Source organism: Heteronotia binoei, chromosome 1 (assembly GCF_032191835.1).
Source record: "Heteronotia binoei isolate CCM8104 ecotype False Entrance Well chromosome 1, APGP_CSIRO_Hbin_v1, whole genome shotgun sequence".
NCBI classification, from domain to species: Eukaryota; Metazoa; Chordata; class Lepidosauria; order Squamata; family Gekkonidae; genus Heteronotia; species Heteronotia binoei.
The window spans coordinates 221,269,912-221,291,493 of record NC_083223.1 but is presented as its reverse complement, the minus strand read 5'-3'; the positions used below and the strand labels follow the sequence as shown (position 1 = coordinate 221,291,493).

Below are 21,582 nucleotides of genomic sequence, written 5' to 3'. Positions count from 1 at the left end.
CACTCTGCGCCACAGGGCTCTATCAGTATAGGCACAGGCTAAAGATCACATGTTTCAAGCAACTGAAAGTTTCTTAAGCTTTTCACACAGTCTTAAAATCTTTAAGGTGAGAGGGTTTTGTTTTGGTGTTTCCTAAACACTTCAGGATACTTTCTTGAGCTTAACTGTCTCTTTTGCTTTCCAGATGGCAGGGATACACTGTCCAGTTTCTATCTAAATGTACCAGTCCAGGGATCGCTCCACTCTTTGGGCTATCTCCTAGGGAATTTCTTCTCTCAGTAGAAAATCTATCCCTTTTTCTGGCCCAAATGGGAGTCTTCACCCATCTACCCACTCCTCTTGCTAACTTTCCCAGATCTTCTTCGTGGTCTCTGTGCTTCACACTCATGGGATAGTGCGCCTGCGCCGATCCCCGAATTGGTATCTGAAAAGCTCGGGATTTTTTCGCGCTCGGCGCCAATGGGCATGCACAGGCGTCCCAATGCGCATGCCCACCAGCGCCAGCACGGGGATCCCGCCAGTTCCTTTCTGACCGCTGCGCTAGAGAGGTTCCCTTTCTGTTTCTCCGGTCGGTGAGAGCACTTTTTCTCTCGTTTTAGCCCGTTTGTCTTTGTAAATAGTTAGTTAGTTAGTCTTTAGTATTAGTTAGTGATAGTTAGTAAAAAAAAAAAGCATTCTTCGTTGTCCGGCGGACTGCCCCTTGGGGTATTCCGCTTTCGCTTTCCCCCGCCTTTCTCTCAGGCGTTTCTGAGTAGAAAGAAGTTGTGTTCGTGCGACTGCTTATGGAAAGTCGCTGGGGGTTTTTCAAGCGCTGCCGTGCTTGCGGGAAGAAGATTGCCCCTCCGGACGGCCATTCTCTGTGCCTGCTGTGTTTGGGAGAGTCGCACAGAGTAGAGTCGTGCCCGCATTGCCTTTGGTTCTCGAAACAGACCAGGAAGAACCGTGCGGCTCGATTATCGGCGGCGTTAACCGAATCGGCGCTTCGACCTCATCGACCGATGGAGGGATCGGCACCGAAATCGACTGACACCCCGGCACAGGAGCTCGCATTGGCCGATGCCGCTCCGATCCCGACTGTAGAACTGCCGGAAGAGCGTGGCTCCACAAAACGTTCCCGCGAGGGCTCGGTGGATACGCCCGCTAAGAAACGCCGTGAGGACTCGGGGACCCGAGTTCCGAAAAAGGCGAAGTCAAAGGAGAAGCGGAAGCGACCCCGCACTCCTTCCCCGTTGGGTGGCGCATCGACATGGGCAAACCCGCCGAAAACGATTCGGGTTTCCCCGCGCCGAAGCCCAGCGACCCAGCAACGCCTGTCGGCGTCGGAGCAGGAGCCGGAGATTGACCTCACCCAACGGTCTTTGTCTTCGGGCTCACGTCGACGGTCGATCAGCGATTCGGCGTCGGAAGTGGATGCTTCGGCACCGGTCATAGACCCGCCATTCAAGCCCCGACCCAGGCGAGATCCACCCTATACCCCGCAACGCTTCCCGATACCACCATGGGAGCAGCGTCGGTGGCAGCCTCCCTACTCCCGGTATGAATCCTACCGTTGGTACCCGGAGGACCACCAAGACTGGGAGCAAGCTTCGGAGTTCTCTTCGGTGTCGAGGGTCTCGCTTCGTTCCCGGAAGGCATCGGCGTCGGCGTCGGTTCCTCCGGATCGACAGCTAGTTCCGGTCGAAGCCCCTCGGAGACTACAACCGCTTCAACTGCCACCGCGAGAGTCGACCCCGAGGCTCTCAGAACACTCCACCCAACGTGACTCTTCGTCATCGGAGTCGGATAGTGAAGCTCAGGACTTGGAGCCCTCACCAGGTTCCCAGACAGCGGAGGACCTTCCGATTTCGCCGTCGGAGGATCTGAAGTCCTATGGGGACCTCGTGAGACGTATTGCTGCCACCCTCAGACTGCCTGTGACCCAGCCGGAACCCATAGTGGACGACAACGTGTTCAATATAATGCAGAGGAACACGTCCACTGCGGTGGCCCTCCCGGTTACTAAAGTGATTCTTCAGGCCGTCAAAGAACCCTGGAAGAAGCCTTCTTCGACACCGGTCTCCTCTAAATGCCTGGACCACATGTACAGGGTCCAGGAGGCAGGTGCCGAATTTTTGTTCACCCACCCACGTCCGAACTCAGTGGTGGTCTCCTCCTCCTCGAAGGCAAGGAAGGTTCACTCCTCCCCACCGGACAAAGAAGGGAGGAAGATCGACAGAATGGGCCTCAAGGTCTACTCAGCTGGGGCACTCGGCATAAAAATATCTAACTATGCAGCCTGCATGGCTAGGTATCAGTATGCCGTGTTGGAACAACTTGCCCCGTTCCTCTCTTCTCTAAGTGAGGACAAAAAGGCCGCTGCAACCAAGCTGCAGAAAGAGGGTCTCGCTGTGGCCAGACAACAACTGGCTGCAGCGAAACACATGGTGGAAGCCTCAGCCAAACAGATCACCTCTGCAGTCTGCATTAGGCGTCACTCCTGGCTTCGGTCCACGGCACTTCACCAAGACACAAAAACCTTCATTGAGGACCTGCCCTTTGAGGGTGATGGACTCTTCAGCACCACAACCGACTCGGCGCTGCAAGAGTTCGATAAGAGCGTCAAGACCTCTAAGAACTTGGGCGTCCAATCCACTCCCAAAACTTCTAGGTCCAAGCAGTGGCCTAAGCCCTGGACCAAGAAACCCTACCAAAGGTTCTCCCCTGAACAATGGCGTCCCCGGCCTGCACAGCCTGAACGACCCTCCTACTCTGGTAACGGCAGGAACCGTTACGGGACCCAGCCCTCCAGCAAGTCTAAGGGGGCCCGTCCCCAGAAGCAGGGGGTTTGACTTTCTACAAGCACGCGTCATCGCTCCCACTGTTGGCTCTTCCATCCGTCTACGTCCTTTCCTGCCTGCCTGGGAGTTGATCTCCACAGACAGGTGGGCGCTGTCCATCGTAAAAGAGGGCTACAAAATAGAGTTTGTTCAGACCCCAGACCAGTCCGTGGTAGTTACCACTCCCCCTTCCCCACCTCTGCTGGCGGAGGTGAACAACCTCCTACAGAAACAAGCCATAGAGGTAGTTCCGCCGGAGGCCAGGACAGGAGGCTTCTAATCCCGCTACTTCCTGGTCCCCAAACGGGACGGGGGCTTGAGGCCTATCATGGACCTTCGGAGTCTGAACAAATTCATTCTGTACCAGAAGTTCAGAATGGCCACCCTGCAAACTATCCTGCCTCTCATCAATCAGGGAGACTGGATGGCGACCCTGGACCTCAAGGATGCCTACTTCCATGTCAGCATCCACCCTGCGTTCAGGCGTTTCCTAAGGTTTGCAGTGGGTGCTCGGCATTTCCAGTTCAGGGCCCTGCCGTTTGGACTGTCTACCGCTCCTCGGGTGTTCACGAAGCTGATGAGTGTGGTGGCTGCCCACCTTCGTCTTCAGGGAGTTGTTGTCTTCCCATACATCGACGACTGGCTTCTTGTAGCGAAGTCGAAGGAGAGTTTAACAATGCACATTGCCATCACTCTGCGTCTGCTCGACACCCTGGGTTTGCAGGTCAACCTGGAGAAGTCCCATCTTACTCCATCCAGGACAGTTCAATTCATAGGGGCCCTATTGGATACAGATCGACACCGAGCATTCCTTCCTGCACAGAGAGCAAAGGACATCATCAATCTGGTACAGCTTCTTCGAAGGCGGCAGTGGGGCACGGCTCAGCAGCTCCAGCGGATGCTGGGGCTGATGGCTGCAACGACAAGCGTGCTACGTTTCGCAAGACTGCGAATGAGAGGACTGCAACTATGGTTCTTACGCCATTTTCGTCCTCTCAGAGACTCGCCTCGAAAGAGGTTTTCCATCCCTCTTGGGACTATCCAATCTCTGCAATGGTGGGAATCGGAGAGCAACATCTGTCAAGGGGCTCCCTTTCATCTACCAACCCCTACCGTGACTATCGCTACCGATGCTTCCATGTGGGGGTGGGGAGCTCACCTGGAAGATCTGTGTGGGGGGGCCAGTGGCCTCCGGAACTGAGTCGGTGCCATATAAATTACTTGGAACTGCTGGCGGTTCACTTCGCTCTTCGCTCCTTCCGCCCTCTGCTAGCAGGGAAGACTGTGGCACTGCTTACGGACAACACCACTGCCCTGTGTTATATAAACAGACAGGGGGGGACAGTGTCCCGCAGGCTGTGCTCGCTAGCGATGGATCTCTGGACGGAGTGCCTCCAGTGGGACATTTTTCTGAAGGCAACACATCTGCCGGGGGTCCTCAACATTCAGGCGGACTCTCTCAGCAGGGGTGGTGCTCTCCCACACGAATGGGAGCTGCAATGGCGGTTCCTGGAGCCGGTGTTCCAGCGTTGGGGGTACCCACAGCTAGACGTCTTCGCCACAGCGGAGAACAAGAAGTGCCCCTTGTTCTGTGCCAGGGGAGGTGCGGATCCAGCCTCACTGGGGGACGGACTCCTACTTCAGTGGGGGGGCTGGTTTCTTTACATGTTCCCACCCTTGCCTTTGCTGACAAGGGTAGTCCACAAGTTAGTGCAGGAGAGGCCACGTTGCATCCTGGTGACTCCGTGGTGGCCCCGTCAGAGCTGGTTCCCGATCCTGCTCCAGCAGTCGGGGGGGGGGGGTCTTTTATCAGTTCCCGAAAGATCCGGACCTGTTGTCGGCCCAGGGCGGGCACGTACTCCATCACAACGTGCCTCACCTGAAGCTGACGGCGTGGTTCATCGACCAGTAGGGTTTTCCACCAGGGTCCAGCAAGTCCTCCAAAGCAGCAGGAAGCCTTCCACTCGTACCTCGTACGAGAGGAAGTGGAAGAAGTTTAGTAAGTTTGTGGCTGACTCCCCTACGCCTCCTGACTCTGTCGGGCTGTCGGCAATTTTTGACTTTCTTTTAGCCTTGGTGGATGAGGGGCTGGTATTCTCTTCCATCAAGGTTTATTTGGCAGCTATCTCTGCTTTCCATGTTTCAGTAGAGGGTTACTCTGTTTTTGCTCACCCTCATTCCAAGAGGTTTATGAAGGGGCTGTTTCGCCTTCACCCCCCTTCTAGATCCCCTCCACAATTGTGGGACTTGACTCTGGTTCTGGATAAGTTGACTCGTCGTCCCTTTGAGCCCATGGCAACATGTTCCTTACAACTTTTGTCTTGGAAGACTGCATTTTTAGTTGCCATCACCTCGGCACGTCGTGCGGGGGAGCTCACGGCGATGCGCTGTGACTACCCCTACCTTGCCTTTAGGGAAGCGGGGGTCTCCTTAGCTCCAGACATCACTTTTCTTCCCAAGGTGGTTTCCCAATTTCACCTGAACTTAGAAGTTTGGCTACCCACGTTTTACCCTAGCCCTTCCTCGGATGAGGAGCGCAGGCTGCATGCGTTAGATGTTAAACGTGCCCTCTTATTTTATTTGAATCGTTCACGGGGTTTTCGTAAGGACAACCAACTTTTTGTCTCCTACTCTGCCCCCAAGTTAGGGTCCAAGATTTCGTCTCAAAGACTTTCCAAGTGGCTTACTGAGACAATTAAACTTTGTTATTTGTTGGCGAAGAAGCCTTTACCTGGACCTGTTCGTGGACACTCCACAAGGGCGGTGGCCACGTCGGTGGCATTCCTGAAAGGTGTGTCCCTTTCCGACGTCTGCAAGGCGGCTACCTGGTCTTCTCCGCATGCCTTCATGAAGCACTACGCGCTGGACGTGCATGCTCAGCAGAGGACTCGGTTGGGAGCTGCGGTGCTGCAAGCTGTTTCTTCAGGTTGACCGTCTTCCCACCTCCAGGTATGCTTTGCTTGCTAGTCTCCCATGAGTGTGAAGCACAGAGACCACGAAGAAGATAGACAGGTTGCTTACCTGTAACTGTGGATCTTCGAGTGGTCATCTGTGCATTCACACTACCCGCCCTCCTTCCCCGCTGCTGACGGTCTCCCTCCAGTAAGAGGCTTTCGGCGGTCAGGAAGGAACTGGCGGGATCCCCGCGCTGGCGCTGGTGGGCATGCGCATTGGGACGCCTGCGCATGCCCATTGGCGCCGAGCGCGAAAAAATCCCGGGCTTTTCAGATACCGATTCGGGGATCGGCGCAGGCGCGCTATCCCATGAGTGTGAATGCACAGATGACCACTCGAAGATCCACAGTTACAGGTAAGCAACCTGTCTTTCTCTGTTCATGTTAAACTGCTCTCAGTCAGGGCTAAACACAAACCCTGTCAGCACCCGACTCTTCTTAGTCAGGGCTAGACTCAGACTGGGTTCTCTTCAGCATTTAATTCTTAAATCTTTCTGCTCAACTGATTTAAATCAAATTTCTTTGAGCAGCCTGTCACTCAGGCTCTCTGGCTCTGTGAGGCATTAACCCTTCACAGTCCTTTGCATATTTAGATAGCACTTCTAAGCTTTTAAAGTGCAGTCTCTCATAATATGGCAGATCCTGTTTTCATGCAGAACTGTATTAACCAGCCTTTTAGTCTCTTCAGCATATGTTGTTGGGGCTTTACATATTCTGTGCCCAGAGATGAATTAAGGAGTCCAAGCCTGAACCCCATGGGTCTCCAAAGTTGGGCACACAAGAAAACAATTATTTATTTTGAATAATTTTCAGAAATAGTTTTATCTCTAGGCAACACACCACTCTAAAATAATACATCAAAAGAAAACAAGAAAAAACCATTTCATCCATGCAACATATTTGAAACCTGCATTAGATGGAACAGTCTTAAAAGTCCAAAAATTAAAGGCCGTAGCTTAAGCATCCACTACATTGCTATCCATTGCAGTATAAGCATATCATAGTTTAGGCCTATCAGAATCCAAGCTAGTTTCCCTTCTCCAGGCTTTTAGCCAAACTATAGGGTTTTTTTGCCAACCAACATCAGGTGATGATGATGATCCAATCAGGATGTGTTCTTGCTGGAACCCTCTAGAAAGCTACCTCATCACTCCTGATTCTCCCCTCCCATCCTGTGGGCCATAGGTTCTCATGAAGAGCTAATTATCACATTCCTAACTCTGGCCTTGAAGATGATATGGGCCAAATAGCCAGAGAGGCCAAATTAGCAATACCTGCTAGATGGAATAATCCAGTTACTATTCACATTAACTCTTGGGAGGAGTCAGGGGTGCTTTGCCTCACAGGTGGTAATCCAATTCTTGAACTAAGGTTGGCTGAATTCTAAGTTTTTCATGTAGTATGCAAATCGACATAGTTGCTTAAGTTTGCATCATTTATTCTGGCTATTCCTTGATATAGAGATACTCCAGTGAATGCACACGCCTTTTAAATTTCTGAGGTGTTCCACATACTTTTAAGCCTACACTGAAATGTGTCCTTTGAAAGAATATTAAAGTATATTAAGGCCTTTGTAAAGGCCCCATGGTGCAGAGTGTTAAAGCTGCAGTACTGCAGTCCTAAGCTCTGCTCATGACCTGAGTTCGATCCCCAGCAGTAGCTGGATTTTCAGGTAGCCGGCTCAGGTTGACTCAGCCTTCCATCCTTCCAAGGTCGGTAAAATGAGTACCCAGCTTGCTGGGGGGAAAGTGTAGATGACTGGGGAAGGCAATGGCAAACCACCCTGTAAAAAGTCTGCCGTGAAAACACTGTGAAAGCAATGTCATCCCAGAGTTGGAAACGACTGGTGCTTGCACAGGGGACCTTTCCTTTCCTAAAGTATCTTAGGATATGCAATTCTGTGTCCTGTATCAATTGTTGGGGTACCTGATGTAACTATCGAATCTCAGAATACAAACAGCCCTGCTTCTAGTATATCAAGGAGATTGTTTCTTTATTCCTAGGCAGTGTCAAAACAATCAAAATTGAGTTTCATGTTGAAAATCTTCAGCACATGTTGGACAAGTCTTTATTCCTAGGCAGTGTTCTGATTGAGTTTCATGTTGAAAATCTTCAGCACATGTTGGACAATAAATATTCATTCCAGACCGAAAGCATTTGCTAGCAGTTGGAGCTAAATTATTGGGGTAATTGTCTTCAGAAGGGATTTTAAAAAGCAGTCTTTTTGTCTTAGTAATATCTCTGGGGCTTGGGGCTCTCATGTTTGATTACTTAGAACAAATTTCAGGATTAAGTCACAGAAGCTTCCTAAATGAGAGCTTGTTCTTGTGGTTGTCAGCCTGTATGCTAAAGTGTAAAAAACTGTAGCTATTGTGTCAAAATAAGTGTGTAAGCCAAAAACATTTCAAGAGCTAAGTCAGGGACAGGAGTTCAAACCTTCTGAATTATTCCCTACTCAATTATCTTCTCCAAAGTCCTGCTTTTAAATAAAAAATGTATTACATGTTTTCAAAAGCATCTAGAACAGCAGTAGTGGCATGGAAGACTTTGTGTGCTATACAAATGGAACTATACAAAGACAACTGTTGTTTATAAATAGATTTGTCACAACAAATGAATTTCAGTATTAAATGAATGACCCATTATCATATAAAAGAACCCCACGATGCATAAAAATTGTGTTTTCTTAATGGATTCTGTTTAACTTGCATGATATGCAATTAATGAATTTGGATATATGCCAGATTTGACTAAATCATTCTGCCATTGAGGGAGACTTAATTATATCCATTTAGAAGCAATTAAGATTTTGCTATTGAAAGTATATTCCCAATTAATTGTTGTGTGTATTAATTTTCTGAATTAGAAGAGCAAGATTCAAGAAAATCAAGATTTTCAAATCCAATAAGATTTCCAGGATATCACCTGTTGAGAGAAGACCTGGCGCTAGGAGTTCTGCTGCCCCAGGCAGACCCCTGCTCCCCAGCCTTGGCAAGGTTGGGGTGGCAGTGGGTGCGCTCAGAGCAAGGCTCTGAGTGTGCTTGCTGCCATGCCTCCCAACTTTGCCGAGGTTTCCCGAACCTCGGGAAGCTTTGGTGAGGTCCAGATGGCAGCGGGCATGCTCAAAGCCAGGCTCTGAGCATGCTCGCTGCCATGCCACGCCCCCTCACCCAGGCTTCCTGAGATTTGGAAAGACTGCATGGGGTTGAGGGGCGGCTGCTTTCATGTTTCTGGATCTGTTACGGACCTGGGGAATGTGAAAGTGGCCTGGCGGTGCCTGCGCAGTGCTGTCCAAGGAGCCTGCTATACAGTGCTGTCCAAGGAGTGCACTATACAGGCACCACTGGCTTTTGCATTTCCCAGGTCTGTAACAGACCTTTTGGTTCTAATTGTTCTTTAATATAAAAGACCACACCCCTTTTCTTTTGATCCGCCAATGAGAAAAATTCCAATCCTAATTGTTTATTCCACAAAAATTTATAATCCTTTTGTTGTATATGAACTTCTTGTAAACAAATTATATTACATTTTTGCTTTTTAATCCAATGAAATGTTGCTTTTCGTTTTTGTGGTGAATTTAGTCCATTTATATTCCAGGATAATAACTTGTACTCCATTATGATGCAGAGTCTTTATTCTCTTCAAAAAAACTGTACATCTCTTGCTCATTCCTTATTGTAACCCTTCTTCCACATTGTTCAAAGCCCAAACCCTCGGGTAGTATCCATCTGTATCTCGTGCCCTCTGCACGCAGCTTCTCTGTTAATCTCTTGTATTTCTTCCTGTCGTTTATCACTTGTCTTGGCAGCTCTTTCATTATTTTGACTCTACTCCCTTCTACTGTCAGGGCTTTTTGAAAACTTTTATTTAGAATTTTCCCTGCCATATCCTTGGACCTTAGTCTTATACCTATATCTCTTGGTAGGCCTTTGTCTTTTGCATATGATGAATTAACTCTATAGACACTGTCCAGCATGTTTCTAAATTTTTCAGGATCTTCCTCTAAATAGTCAGCAATTATTTTCACCATATAATCCATTAAATCAATTCCCTCCCCTTCAGGTATTCCTCTTAGACGCACTTGAGTTTCCATTAATCTGCAGTCATGAATTGTTACCTTCTCTTGAAGTTTTAATAAGGTGGAAGCATGTATATCAACTTTCTCTTCAACCTCCTTGACCCTGTTTTTAACCATACCCAGTTCATCTTTAAAATCTTCAACTTCTTTTTTAAGACCTCCAATATCCTTCTTAAGCTCTTTTTTGCTAGCTGTTATCATCTTCTCCACGCCCTTCATAATCCTGGCTTCCATGGTATCAAACTGGCTTTGCATTTTGTCCAAAGAGTGAGATCTTGCACGAGTTAATCTTCCTTCTGACATACCCCCCCCCCAAAAAAAACTCAGAGGGCTACAATTCTAAATTCAGCACCAAGTCCAGTAGCTTAGAACTTGCTCTTTAAAATAAGACTAATTTCGTCTTTCTCCTACCTTCCTGGGCTGAGATATTGATTTGTAACAGTTTTTGGCAATTTTCCCTCTTTCAAAATGGCGATCGTACTTTTTCTATGGTTAAAAATCCCTAGCAAAGACCTTCTTCTTGCTCTTCTCTCCAACTTTTACTTCCTGGTTCACGTTCTCCAACTATCGCGGTCTTTGGAATCCTTGTTACGTTGACTGCCAGTACACCTTCAGCTTTTACTTCCTGGATCACTGAGCTCAGCTCTCGTTCTCCAAATATCGCAGTCTTTGAATACTTGTTATGTTGATTGCGAGTACAGAGCCATAACACAGAAGCCTATGTCACTGACCACAGGCATTCAAAACAATTTTCTTCTTTCCCAAATTCTATCAATGCCTTTAATTTAACAAAGTCCAAATTTCAAAGTTTCTCCTCCTCCCCTCACTTTTGTTCTTGTTCAAGTTTTCCCACCTTCTACTGTTATTTAGATTAGCTTAGAAATGTCCTGGAGTGAGAGATAATGATCAAAGTAACTTAGCGGCTATGTTTTTTAAACTTCTGTCTTCCTGGTCTTTCAGATGCTTATCAGTCCCAAAAGAGAGTGAGATCCAAACATGCTTAAGCCAATTGAATGGCTCTTAATCCTTTGTAGATGCTGGACGACGTGTTCCAAACCTGTAATCATTCTAATTGCCCTTTTCTGCACTTTTTCCACTGCTATAATATCCTTTTTGAGGTGCGGTGACCAGAATTGCGCACAGTATTCCAAATGAGACCGCACCATCAATTTATACAGGGGCATTATGATACTGGCTGATTTGTTTTCAGTTCCCTTCCTAATAATTCCCAGCATGGCATTGGCCTTTTTTATTGCAATCACACACTGTCTTGACATTTTCAGAGAGTTATCTACCACGACCCCAAGATCTCTCTCTTGGTCAGTCTCTGCCAGTTGAACAGTGATGGAAGACTTCAGTGAAGGAGGTCAGCTTCATTGGATGCCTTCTGCCTCAACCAAAGGCCTGGTGGAACAGCTCCATCCTACAGGCCCTGTGGAACAGTAATAGGTCCCACAGGGTCTTGATCTCAAGCGGGAGCTTGTTCCACCAGGCTGGGACCTGGGCTGAAAACGCCCTGGCCCTGGTCGAGGTAGACAAATGTCCATTGGGTGGAACAGGTGGGACAGTAATAGGTCTCTCAGGGCCCTGATCTCAAGCAGGAGCTTGTTCCATAAGGCTCAGGCCTGGCCTGAAAAAGTCTTGGCCCTGGGTGAGGCTAGACAGACGTCCGTCGGGCTGGGGACAACCAGTAGATGTCAATCAATTGAGCACAAGGCTCTCCAGGGTACATATGGGGAGAAGTGGTCCCTCAGGTGTTGGTCACTGGCTGCCCAAGACTTTAAAGGTCAAACTCTAGTACCTTGAAGCAGATTGGTGGCCAGTGCAATTGGCATAGCACCAGCTGTCTGTGTGCTGACACAGATGACTTAGTCAACAGGCATGCAACCACATTTTATGCTACTTGGAGTTTCCAGATCAGCTGCAAGGGCAAGCCCGCAAGGAGCAAGTTACAGTAATCAAGCCTGGAAGTGACCACCGCATTGGTCCCTGTAGCCAGGTCCTGAGGGGAGAGATAAAGAGGCAGCTGCCTGATCTACTGGAGATGATAAAAGGCAGAGCTGGCAACTGTAGTGACCTGGGCCTCCATAGTTAAGCTAGGCATCCAGGAGCACCCCCAGGCGTTTCACCTTCTGGGTTGGCACAAGTGCCATCCAAAGTTGGCAGCCTGATTCCTGACTCAGCCCCTCTCCTCCAGCTCTGGGAGAGCTCCTTGCCAAGTGCCACCCTCTCTTCCTGATCATGGAGAAGGGAGGAAAACCATTGTTGGGCAAGCCCTCAAATTCCTGTGTTGGTGAGGCGGCAGGTCATAAGATCATAATTAACCATGTTGAACACTGCTGTCAAATCTAAAAGTAACAGCAGTACCACCATGCCCCAATCCAAGTATCTCTGGTGGTAATCTGTGAGGGCAACTTGCACTGTCTGCATCCCATCTTTTTTAAAATAGTGAAGCTGGAACTAATTTCTTCCATTTTTCTCTCCAATAGCACACACAAGTTTCTCATCTCACCATAAACCTATTCTCTGCATGATACTGGGATTCCAACAGTACCTTTTAGATGGTAGATAACAGTTCTTTCAACTAGGCATCATATAGGATTGGACCCTATTAAGTAGATCTTTCTCTGCCTTCTTCCTACACCCTTTAGGTGCTACATTCTTTAAGTGAATCAAACAAATCACCAAGTCTTGTTTTAATCAAGTTTTATCATCTTCACAAGATGACCAAGCTCTTATAGCACTTAGTTGAGCAGCATAAAACTACATTGCAGTATTTAGGGTCCAGAACATAATAGAGGGCAAGCCAGATACCTCCATTGTAAACCGCTCCAAAGGACTTTTCCCTTTATTTTTTCCCTGTAAAGTCATCTTATTTGCTCTGTGGTTTTTATTGTTCTATAAAAAATTATTAACCACTTTTTATGAGTGTAACCACTTTTAAGATAAAGTACAAAAAAGAAAAAAAAATAGAGGTAAAGCACTCATTTCTCTGTATCCACAAAGACATGGATTTTTTAAAAAAGGGTATTTTATTCAACCATTTTATTCAACCATTGGCTTAAAACTTATGCCATAGTTATTCCAAATCTGATGTGAAATTAATATCCAAAATATTGTCTTGCATGGACTCTCCCTTCTCTTTGCAGTATGAGAAAGCTCTCTTAAGAGGTTATGTCGAGTGCTGTTCGAACCTGACCTGGTGCACCAACCCTCAGGGCTGTGATCAGATCCTCTGCAAGGAAGGACTTGGTTGTGGAGAAGCCTGCTCAAAGTGCTCATGGATCTCCTGCTTTAACTGCAATTTTCCAGAGGTAAGGCTGAAATGAGGTTAAAGGATGCTGCCTACTTACAGAATAGTCACTCTGGTTTCTTGTTCTCCACATAGCTTAGGTTTTGTATTCCTTCCAGGCACACTACCCTGCCAGCTGTAGCCACATGTCCCAATGGATGGATGATGGAGGATATTATGAAGGAATGACTGTGGAAGCTCAAAGCAAGCACCTGGCCAAACTCATCTCCAAGCGCTGCCCAAGCTGCCAATCTCAAATAGAGAAGAATGAGGGATGTCTTCAGTGAGTATGTCTTGCATTGTGCAGGGGGTTGGACTAGATGACCCTGGAGGTCTATGATTCTAATTTTGGAGCTTTATGACTTAAAGAGTGAGGCAAACAGATTAGAAGATAGTCGTCTGACCTTTTGTGGCTTTTCACCTGATGTTTGTTGTATTGATGCTGATCTGGGCTGTTATGTTGGAGTACAAAATCCAGTCTCTTTGTACTCTTCCATCTTCATGATGAGAAATATGTAGGATTTATAGGAGCAGACAGAAAAGAACTTGGACACAGTTGGAGTTTGTTTGTGGGATGTGTGAAGTGTTATAGGTCCATTTTGGCTCCTTGCGAGAGACTTCTCAGACATAATCATAACTGCTTATGCATGTAAAAGAAATAAGCAGTCGTGGCAGGAGCTGAGGAAAATGTATCTTGCCATGGGGGCTGGAAGACGTTAAATGTATGTCACTCATAGAAGGAAAGGTAGAGCAGTGATTTTCATGATCTGTAAAATATACTCAGAGATGTTTAATTGAGAAAGTCTAGTGCACACACTGTAAAGATATCCAACAGACAAAGGTGAGTATTAAAAGATTAGTTAAGAGAAGCAAGTTTTTAAAGAGTAATTGGCCACTGCAGCAGCTCCCTGTGGGATGCTTATAATACTAAATCTTTCACTAAGACTGTGTTTTTTCTTAAAATACAACTCAGCCATAGCTGGTGTATAATATTCTTCTTTGGAGACTTTGATGTCTAAACATGTTATATTATAGCTACCTATGACATTATGTATTCTAGTTATGTATGACATTAGCTAGACTGCTCCATCTGTATCGTAAAGCATTCTCAGAATGTTTTATAGTGAAGATGTATCAGAAGGAGGGCATGGTTTAACCCATCTCCTTCTGATTATTTTCCTCCTGAACCCTTCCCCAGGTTGGGGAGAGGCCCTTAAGATTCCAGACCCATGGCTTCAGAATGGGATGGATGAGAGGGAGTTTCAAATGGAAAATTAAGCACAGTAAAAACTTTATTATCTGGCATGTGTGTGGAGTAGGAATTGTTGGTAACCAAACCCTACCTCTTTGGGGACACTCTGGCACTTGCCACCCATGCCTGATGGGTTCCTGAGTCATGGAGCCATCCTATGCAAGTAGCCCAGCTGCCTGGGAGCCCTCTGGCAGAGCTGGTTCCCATCAGTTCATTGCAGGCTGAGGGGGAAGGAGGCATCTAAGCATCACATCAGCAGGCTGTGCTGGCTGACAGAACTAAAAGAGCTTGCAGATGTAATTTCTGAGTCTCTGGCCATTATTTTTGAGAATTCTTGGAGAACATGTGAGGTGCCAGAAGATTGGAGGCGGGCAAATGTTGTCCCCATCTTCAAGAAACTGTGGAGTTTATGGAACAAAGCTGCTAGCAGCCATTTTTTCAAACTAACTGCTGTTCTTTATTATGTACAGCATGACTTGTGCCAAATGTAACCATGGATTTTGTTGGCGTTGCCTGAAACCTTGGAAGCCAACCCACAAGGATTATTACAACTGTTCTGCTATGGTGAGTGTTTGAGTAGAGTACAGGGCATGTATTGAGTGCAATGCTAGTCTAGGTATAACTATATCTCCTTTCTTTCCTCAGGTGAGCAAAGCAGCTCGGCAGGAGAAGCGTTTCCAGGACTATAATGAAAGGTGCACTTTCCATCATCAAGCGAGGGTGAGGATCACTGCTCCATCCTTAAACGTACATCTTATCACTCCTTCCCCCATTCATAGGTTATCTTGGACTAGGCCAGGGGTCCTCAGTCTTTTTTAGCCTGCAGGCACTTTTGGAATTCTGATATAGGGTGGTGGGTGGAACCACAAAATGGCTGCCACAGGAGGCAGAGCCAACTATAATGGCAGAGGGTGAATTTATGCATAGCAGCATTCCAGCATGTCAGGTGGCATCTCTGTTTAATGGATGCCTTTTAATATGTTGTTCAAAAATATCTTCTAGCGCACATACAAAAACGAGAGAGAGAGAAAACTCTTATCTAGCAATATCTGTTGTCAATTTGCAGGCATCTAACGCACTTATACAAAAGGTTTCTCAAGCTGTTCCTTTAGATGGCCCTTGCTCTCATGAGCCCAGATATGTTTGACAGCACTCTACTTGTAACTATTGACAATTTGTAGTGAAGGGCTGGTGAGAATTCCTTGCACAGTAGGAGAGACACTGGCCAGATTTTGATAGGAACATGTATTTGATGTAGATATGCTTAAGATTGTAGTCATGCTGCTCAAACTTGTTTAGTCAGAATCAAGTCGTACTGTGTTTTTAGAATACCACTTCACTATTTGTTGAGATAAAACACTGTCTACATTATAGCACAAACAACAACAAAATTAAAGCCCCACTCATTTTCTAAAAACTGTAAAAGGTAGTTGTGAGCACTATGGTATCCAAGAATACCATGTTGGGGACTTCTGACCCATAGTTCTAGTCAGTAAATGCTGTTCAATGTCTAATAGATCTCGTTCAGTGAGGAAAAGGCTTTAGTTCTCATGCTTCTGAAGGCTGAGTTTAAATGTGCTGCTATCAAGAGGAAATAAGTGGTTAGAATCCTTCAGAAAGAACTTATAGCAGGAGAGTGGGCATGTTGCAGTTTTTTGTACTTTTCCCTTTTAGTCTAAAAAAGTTTTTCCAACACATGGGGAAAAGTGTTGCATCTGTAACTCCTCACCACTAAATGGTGGGAAAGGTCTGGACTGCTGAGATGTAACTGTAACTGAGAAAGGCCTGCAGCTGCTGAGATGTAAAGTGATGGACCCTATAAACAAAATAGTCAGAACTCTATACCATGTTCGGTAGCATCCAACCAGTTGTGATAGTTGAGACATCCTTGGCAGTGAATATGTGTTGGCTTTGGCTACTCTTAAAGAAGGGAGAAAGCTGGGCAGGATTTAAAAAATAAATATACTATAGTATAGAATTTGATTAGGTGACTGCATTCCCCATGTATCTGATGGTCGCTTCTCTATATAAACATATACAAATATCCCAAGAGAACAGGTGCCTGCTGTTAATCATGTTTCACCAGTTACTATGGGCTAGATTATATCATAGGCAGATAGTCCAGGTTCTAATAGTAGAACCTGACTATGAAGGCCACTTTAGCTTTTGATTACAAAGAAGTTGTGGCATTTGGAGCTTAGGTCCCTGTGCCTTGGAACAGTCAGCTACGTTGCTGAAACAATGCCTACACTGGAAACAAATAAGGCAAGATCTTGACCTGAAGTCATGGATGGGTGGGTGGTGGATGTGTATATAGATAACAAGGAAGTTGGGTGAGCTGATGGTGTTTCCTTGGTTTTTGTAGGAATTTGCCATGAATCTGCGAAATAGGGTTTCAACTATCAGTGATGTGCCACAGATTCGGACCTTGACATTTGTTGTTGATGCCTGCAAAATGCTGGAACAGGCACGGAAAGTAGGTGCACAAGTTTGAGAAACAGGCTTCTGCAGGATGTATGTATACTATTTGCTCTCTGGTTTTCTCCTGTTCTGCTGCAGTTTTTTTCTGGTAACCGCTGGTCCACCTCTACCTTTTTGAAAAGGTGCCTGGGCCATTGTCTAGAGAACAAGCACAACATTCAGATAAATGGAGTGGGAATGGAAGGAGAAAAGCAAGAGGGAGCGGAAGAAAGTACTGAAAATTAAGAATTCGGGTGAAAAAGAATCTCTGAATTGTTGTGACATTCTACAGGCTGATTTATAGCTACTTCACTTTTTGTTAGGCAAGAGCCTGATACATCACAGATGTGGAATAAGACTGGCTAAGAGAAGTGTTCTGCTGTACTTGCTGAACTTCTTTGTTTGCCCATATTCTGAAAAGTACTTTGGTATTTATATTAAAAGTGCATCCTGCATAGGTACATAGCAGGCTACTCTGGAACACCTGAGATTTACCTTAGAGTTTGGGGGCATGCTCTAGTTTCCAGCATCTTCGTTGATTCTCTCCCTTTTGTGTCTCAAATCCTACACATTTTTTTTCATGTATAAGGCCTGTTGGTGTTCAGTGACTGCAGTCATAGAATAACAGAAACGTAACATCTTCCCTTTTTATTTCTATAAATTGGGGGGGGGGGCACAATTACAAGGTGAAGTAGCACAACAAGGGGTGTCTGTAGGCAGCTGTCTGGACACCTTTTTCATTTCAGCCCAAGTATATAAAGCAGGGATGTTGTCTCTGAATCCATGTCTTTATTTTAGTGTGTTAATGCCATGCCTACACAGATTTTTGCAGCACAGAAGATATAATGCAGGTAATATTAAAGGTTCTTGAAATCTGCATTAGCTCACGGCAGAATCCCTGTGCCAGCAGGGTTTTTGTTTGTCTGGTCTTTCCCAGACTACTCTTTTGAGTTGTCTGTGTCCTTCTAGCCATGTGCCTGTAAATGGACACTTCATCATACAACCTGATTTATGCAGAAGCAACAAAACAAGAATGTTCAGTTTTCCATTGGAATGAAACAAAATAAAACCTCAACTGCACATTCTTTACATGTAAACTATGGGTATGTCTCTCTTCTCTATCAGGTGCTGGCTTATTCCTGTGTGTACAGTTACTATAACCAAGACACTGAAAAGATGGATATTATGGAACAGCAGTCAGAGAATTTAGAGCTGCATACCAATGCTCTACAAATTCTTTTGGGTGAGTAACAGCCCAATACAGACGTACGTGGTGGCCGGCCGCTCAGGCGTGGGCGGATCTACGGCACTGCTCGTTGGTTTCCAAAGGGGAGACATTACGCCACGCTTGGAGGGGGAAGAGCGGCCCGACTAGCGAGAGAACCGGTCGCCATGGTGATTCCGCCCAGGCGCACGCCATTGGCCTGCTGCCGAGGTGGGGGTGGGAGAGGCACAGGCTCGCGCAGGACCACGGGATTGGCCAGCCCATTGCACGTGACCGGGTGAGGAGGCAGAAACCCGCGCCTGAGAGGCTGTCAATCCCCCCACTCCCTCCTGCTGTCAGAGACTCTGCCAGTGGCAGGCAGGCGGGCAGAGGCATGCACGGACAAGCAGGAAGTGCCAAATGCAGGAGTTCGCTGTCCTAGACAGCAGCTGGAATGTATGTCTGGGAACGGCCAGACCAAGTCCAAAAGACACCCCCTGGAGCCCCCCCCCCCGGTGTTGCCCTGCTGCCGCCCCCTGTTATGTGCAAGGAACATCTCTCCTGGGGGCCACAGAACTCGGAGTGCGGGCCTCTGGGCATGCATCTCCTTCAGTAGCCCCCCCCCCAAGTGCCCAGTGCACAACAGTCCTGTGTGGTCGGGTAGGCCGTCAGCCCGGGCAGGCTGAGGGATGGCACCCCCCTCCCCTGTCCAGCCAAGAGGGAGGCAGCGTGGGGGCTCATAGCCCATTCCCCCCTGCAGGAACCAAATCTGCCCACCCTCCCAGGGCACAAGTCAGACTTTATTTTTTCGGAACAGAGTGCAATGGTTTCCCTGGAACGCGCTGGGCAGTCTCGCTGTGGGCAGGGCTCCATTCTGAGCAGCAGGCAGAAACAGCTGAAGGAGTGGGTGGGGGGGTGGAGCAACACACACGGAAGCCTATGTGTTGGAGTCCCACCTGCAAAACGGAGACAGAGATCAAGAACACCTGCAGGGGTGGCAGCTGGAAGAGCAGGCTGCATTTCAGCAAGGTGCTCTCTTAAAGGGACAGTCTCTGACCCACCTCCCCGCATCAGGGCAGCTGCCACACACACACACGCACCCTGTGCCCTTCCAGAGGTTGGGAATGCAGCAGAGGGCAGACCAAGGGAAGGGAGTGGGCTCAGCAAATGCCCCCTGCTGGAGCCCGCTGCTGGGTTCAAGTGCTTGCACATCAAGTGGTTGAGAGCGAGGGGAGGGGGAGGATGAGGGGGGAAGGACAGTGGAACTTACCCAGCCATGGGCAACAGTCCTCGCATGCAGAGCCTCCGGGAGCCCGGAACCTGTGGAGACCTGGAAACAAGAGCAGTTAGTCCCAGGGGAGAGACCTCTCTCTCCCCCTCGCAAGTCAAAGATACTGTCAAAGCAACCACATGGTGCAAAACCCGTCACCAATGTGCCTGCCTGTCCCTCACTCTAAGTCTGTATGGCCAGGAGCCTGCTGGCAGAGCTTCCCGCCACACGCTCCTCTCCCTAACCGAGTTGTGCAAGGCCAGAGCGGAAGTATTTCTAGGAGGGGGGAGACCGTGATTGGGTGCTGAGGAGGGGGCTCGTCAGCCCAAGGCACGAGGGGATTGGTGAGGCAATCACGCTGCTCCCTAAGGGGTTTGTGAGCTTCCGCAGCGGCGGAGGTAACCTTTGTTACCTCCCAGCCTATGGGACACGCTGCTATTTTTGCAGGTGTAATGTTGCATCTCTGGGGGGGGGGGGGTGTCATGGGCCAAACTGCTCAGGAAGCCGCTTAAGCCTGGCCATGCCCCCAGCTCCACCCCCTCCTCTGCCTGAACGCTGCACTGCCTCACTTCCGCCCACGCTCAGGCGCAGCCCTCAGGCGCCACTGCCCTCGAGCGGAGCGATGCTTGGGCGGCCCCCCGTCCACGTAACTCCCCTCCACTGTGGCGGTGCCTGTCATACATCAGCGCAAACCCTTCCTGTGCCCATGTAGCAGCTCCTCTGCTCCCAAAAGACTTTCCGTCCCCCGCTCTGGATTGTGCTGAAAGAGTGAGTAACCCAGTGCTACTATACAGATGGCTTCTATTTCCTAGAAAAACTGGTTGAGAGTTGTCACACAACAGAGGACCAGGAAGGGCCTTCTACTAGCTGCCATCACTCTGGTAAGGGTCTATCTGGGGGGCCCAGAATACCCACCCCCAAACCCCCGTGTCTTCCTTATTAACAGATACATTTTAACCGTGACCAAGGAGACATGAGGACCCAGGCAGTTTAATAATAACAACAGGTTTTTTTATAGTGCTTAAACAATAAGGCTGTGGCTTTAAATGTCTCTCTTCCCAGTGTCCAGAGTTGCAGGGTACACCCCCATGGGAGGGAAAGACAATTGCAACTTTCCTTTGTAGCTATGCAAGTTTGTCAGAATCATGTCTGACCATGAGGCCTTTACCGTTTAAGCAGTTGAAAACACTGAGATACCATGTTGTCTTCTGCCCTGCTCTTCCACCAGTTCCTTTACCTTCTCTTCCCTCCCCTGATGTGGCCACTGCAGAATTCTAGTTGTACTCCATAACAGGCAGAAGAGGAATGTGGGCAAATTCCTTAACATTCACTGTACCTGATTCCTCATCTGATGAAGTGTGCTTTAGAGCACACAAAAGCTTACATTTTGAATAAAACTTTGTTGGTCTTAAACTTGACTCTGTCAGACCAACACGGCCGCCCACTTGGATCTATTATGAATCATTGCAATTGGAGTTCTGTAAGCTCCAAGTGAACAGCAACAAAACTCAACTTAGATAAAGGGGGATTTTTCCACCCCTTTGTGTTCCTTTTGTGCACTGAGCTGAGTTTCCCTGCAAGTGAGGCAAATAAGTACTTATCTGCCTGGAACTCTGTAGGATGTGTTCACTGATTTGGTGATTATAGCAGCTTTTGGTTGCTGCTATATAACCTGCTGATGGGATGTCTTGCCTTGTATTTCAGAGGAGACATTGTTGCAGTGCCAAGATGTTGCTTCCTCCATTCGACTGCTGAAAGCAGAGGATTTTAATACAGGTCTGGAGCTGGTACGCAGGATCCAGGAACGGCTTCTTGCAATTCTGCAGCATGCTACTCAGGTAATGTCTTTTAATTTTATTTTCTTTACCAGAGATCTGTTTGAAATACCTGTAGTGAAATAAATATCAATTGCATAGTAGCAGACCTGAAATTTATAATAGTGACATCTGTTTATAAAGGAGTTCTCCAGTTGTCCAAATCTGGGCTACATGCTTTCTAACATTTCTTATTTCATTGCAGGATTTCCGCATGGGGTTCCAAACCCGACAAAGCTCTGAACAGAGGGAGATGAAGTTATCCAATGTACCTAATGCTACTCCTGCTTATAAAGCGTGAGTGGTTTCCCCCCCCTTCCTGGAAGCAGGTGGTGGGAGTGGGTTTTTACATATTGTTACCAAGAAGGCTATGGGTAGCATCTCCATTTGTTAGGAAGGCAGACAGAACTACTTAATGTTCACTGTTCTGAAGACTGGCTAA

General features: G+C 47.5%; 1 protein-coding gene across 1 annotated transcript in view; it reads left to right on the top strand.

The window, feature by feature from the left end:
• LOC132578083 (cullin-9-like) overlaps nt 1-21,582 on the top strand; it is a 97,670-nt gene that overhangs the window by 74,289 nt on the left and 1,799 nt on the right. Inside the window, exons 32-39 of the mRNA XM_060247922.1 lie at nt 12,998-13,162; nt 13,260-13,423; nt 14,863-14,956; nt 15,038-15,112; nt 16,758-16,868; nt 17,978-18,095; nt 21,031-21,164; nt 21,346-21,437. Of these exons, the coding sequence (XP_060103905.1) occupies nt 12,998-13,162; nt 13,260-13,423; nt 14,863-14,956; nt 15,038-15,112; nt 16,758-16,868; nt 17,978-18,095; nt 21,031-21,164; nt 21,346-21,437 (953 nt within the window). The remainder of the gene's footprint in view (nt 1-12,997; nt 13,163-13,259; nt 13,424-14,862; nt 14,957-15,037; nt 15,113-16,757; nt 16,869-17,977; nt 18,096-21,030; nt 21,165-21,345; nt 21,438-21,582) is intronic.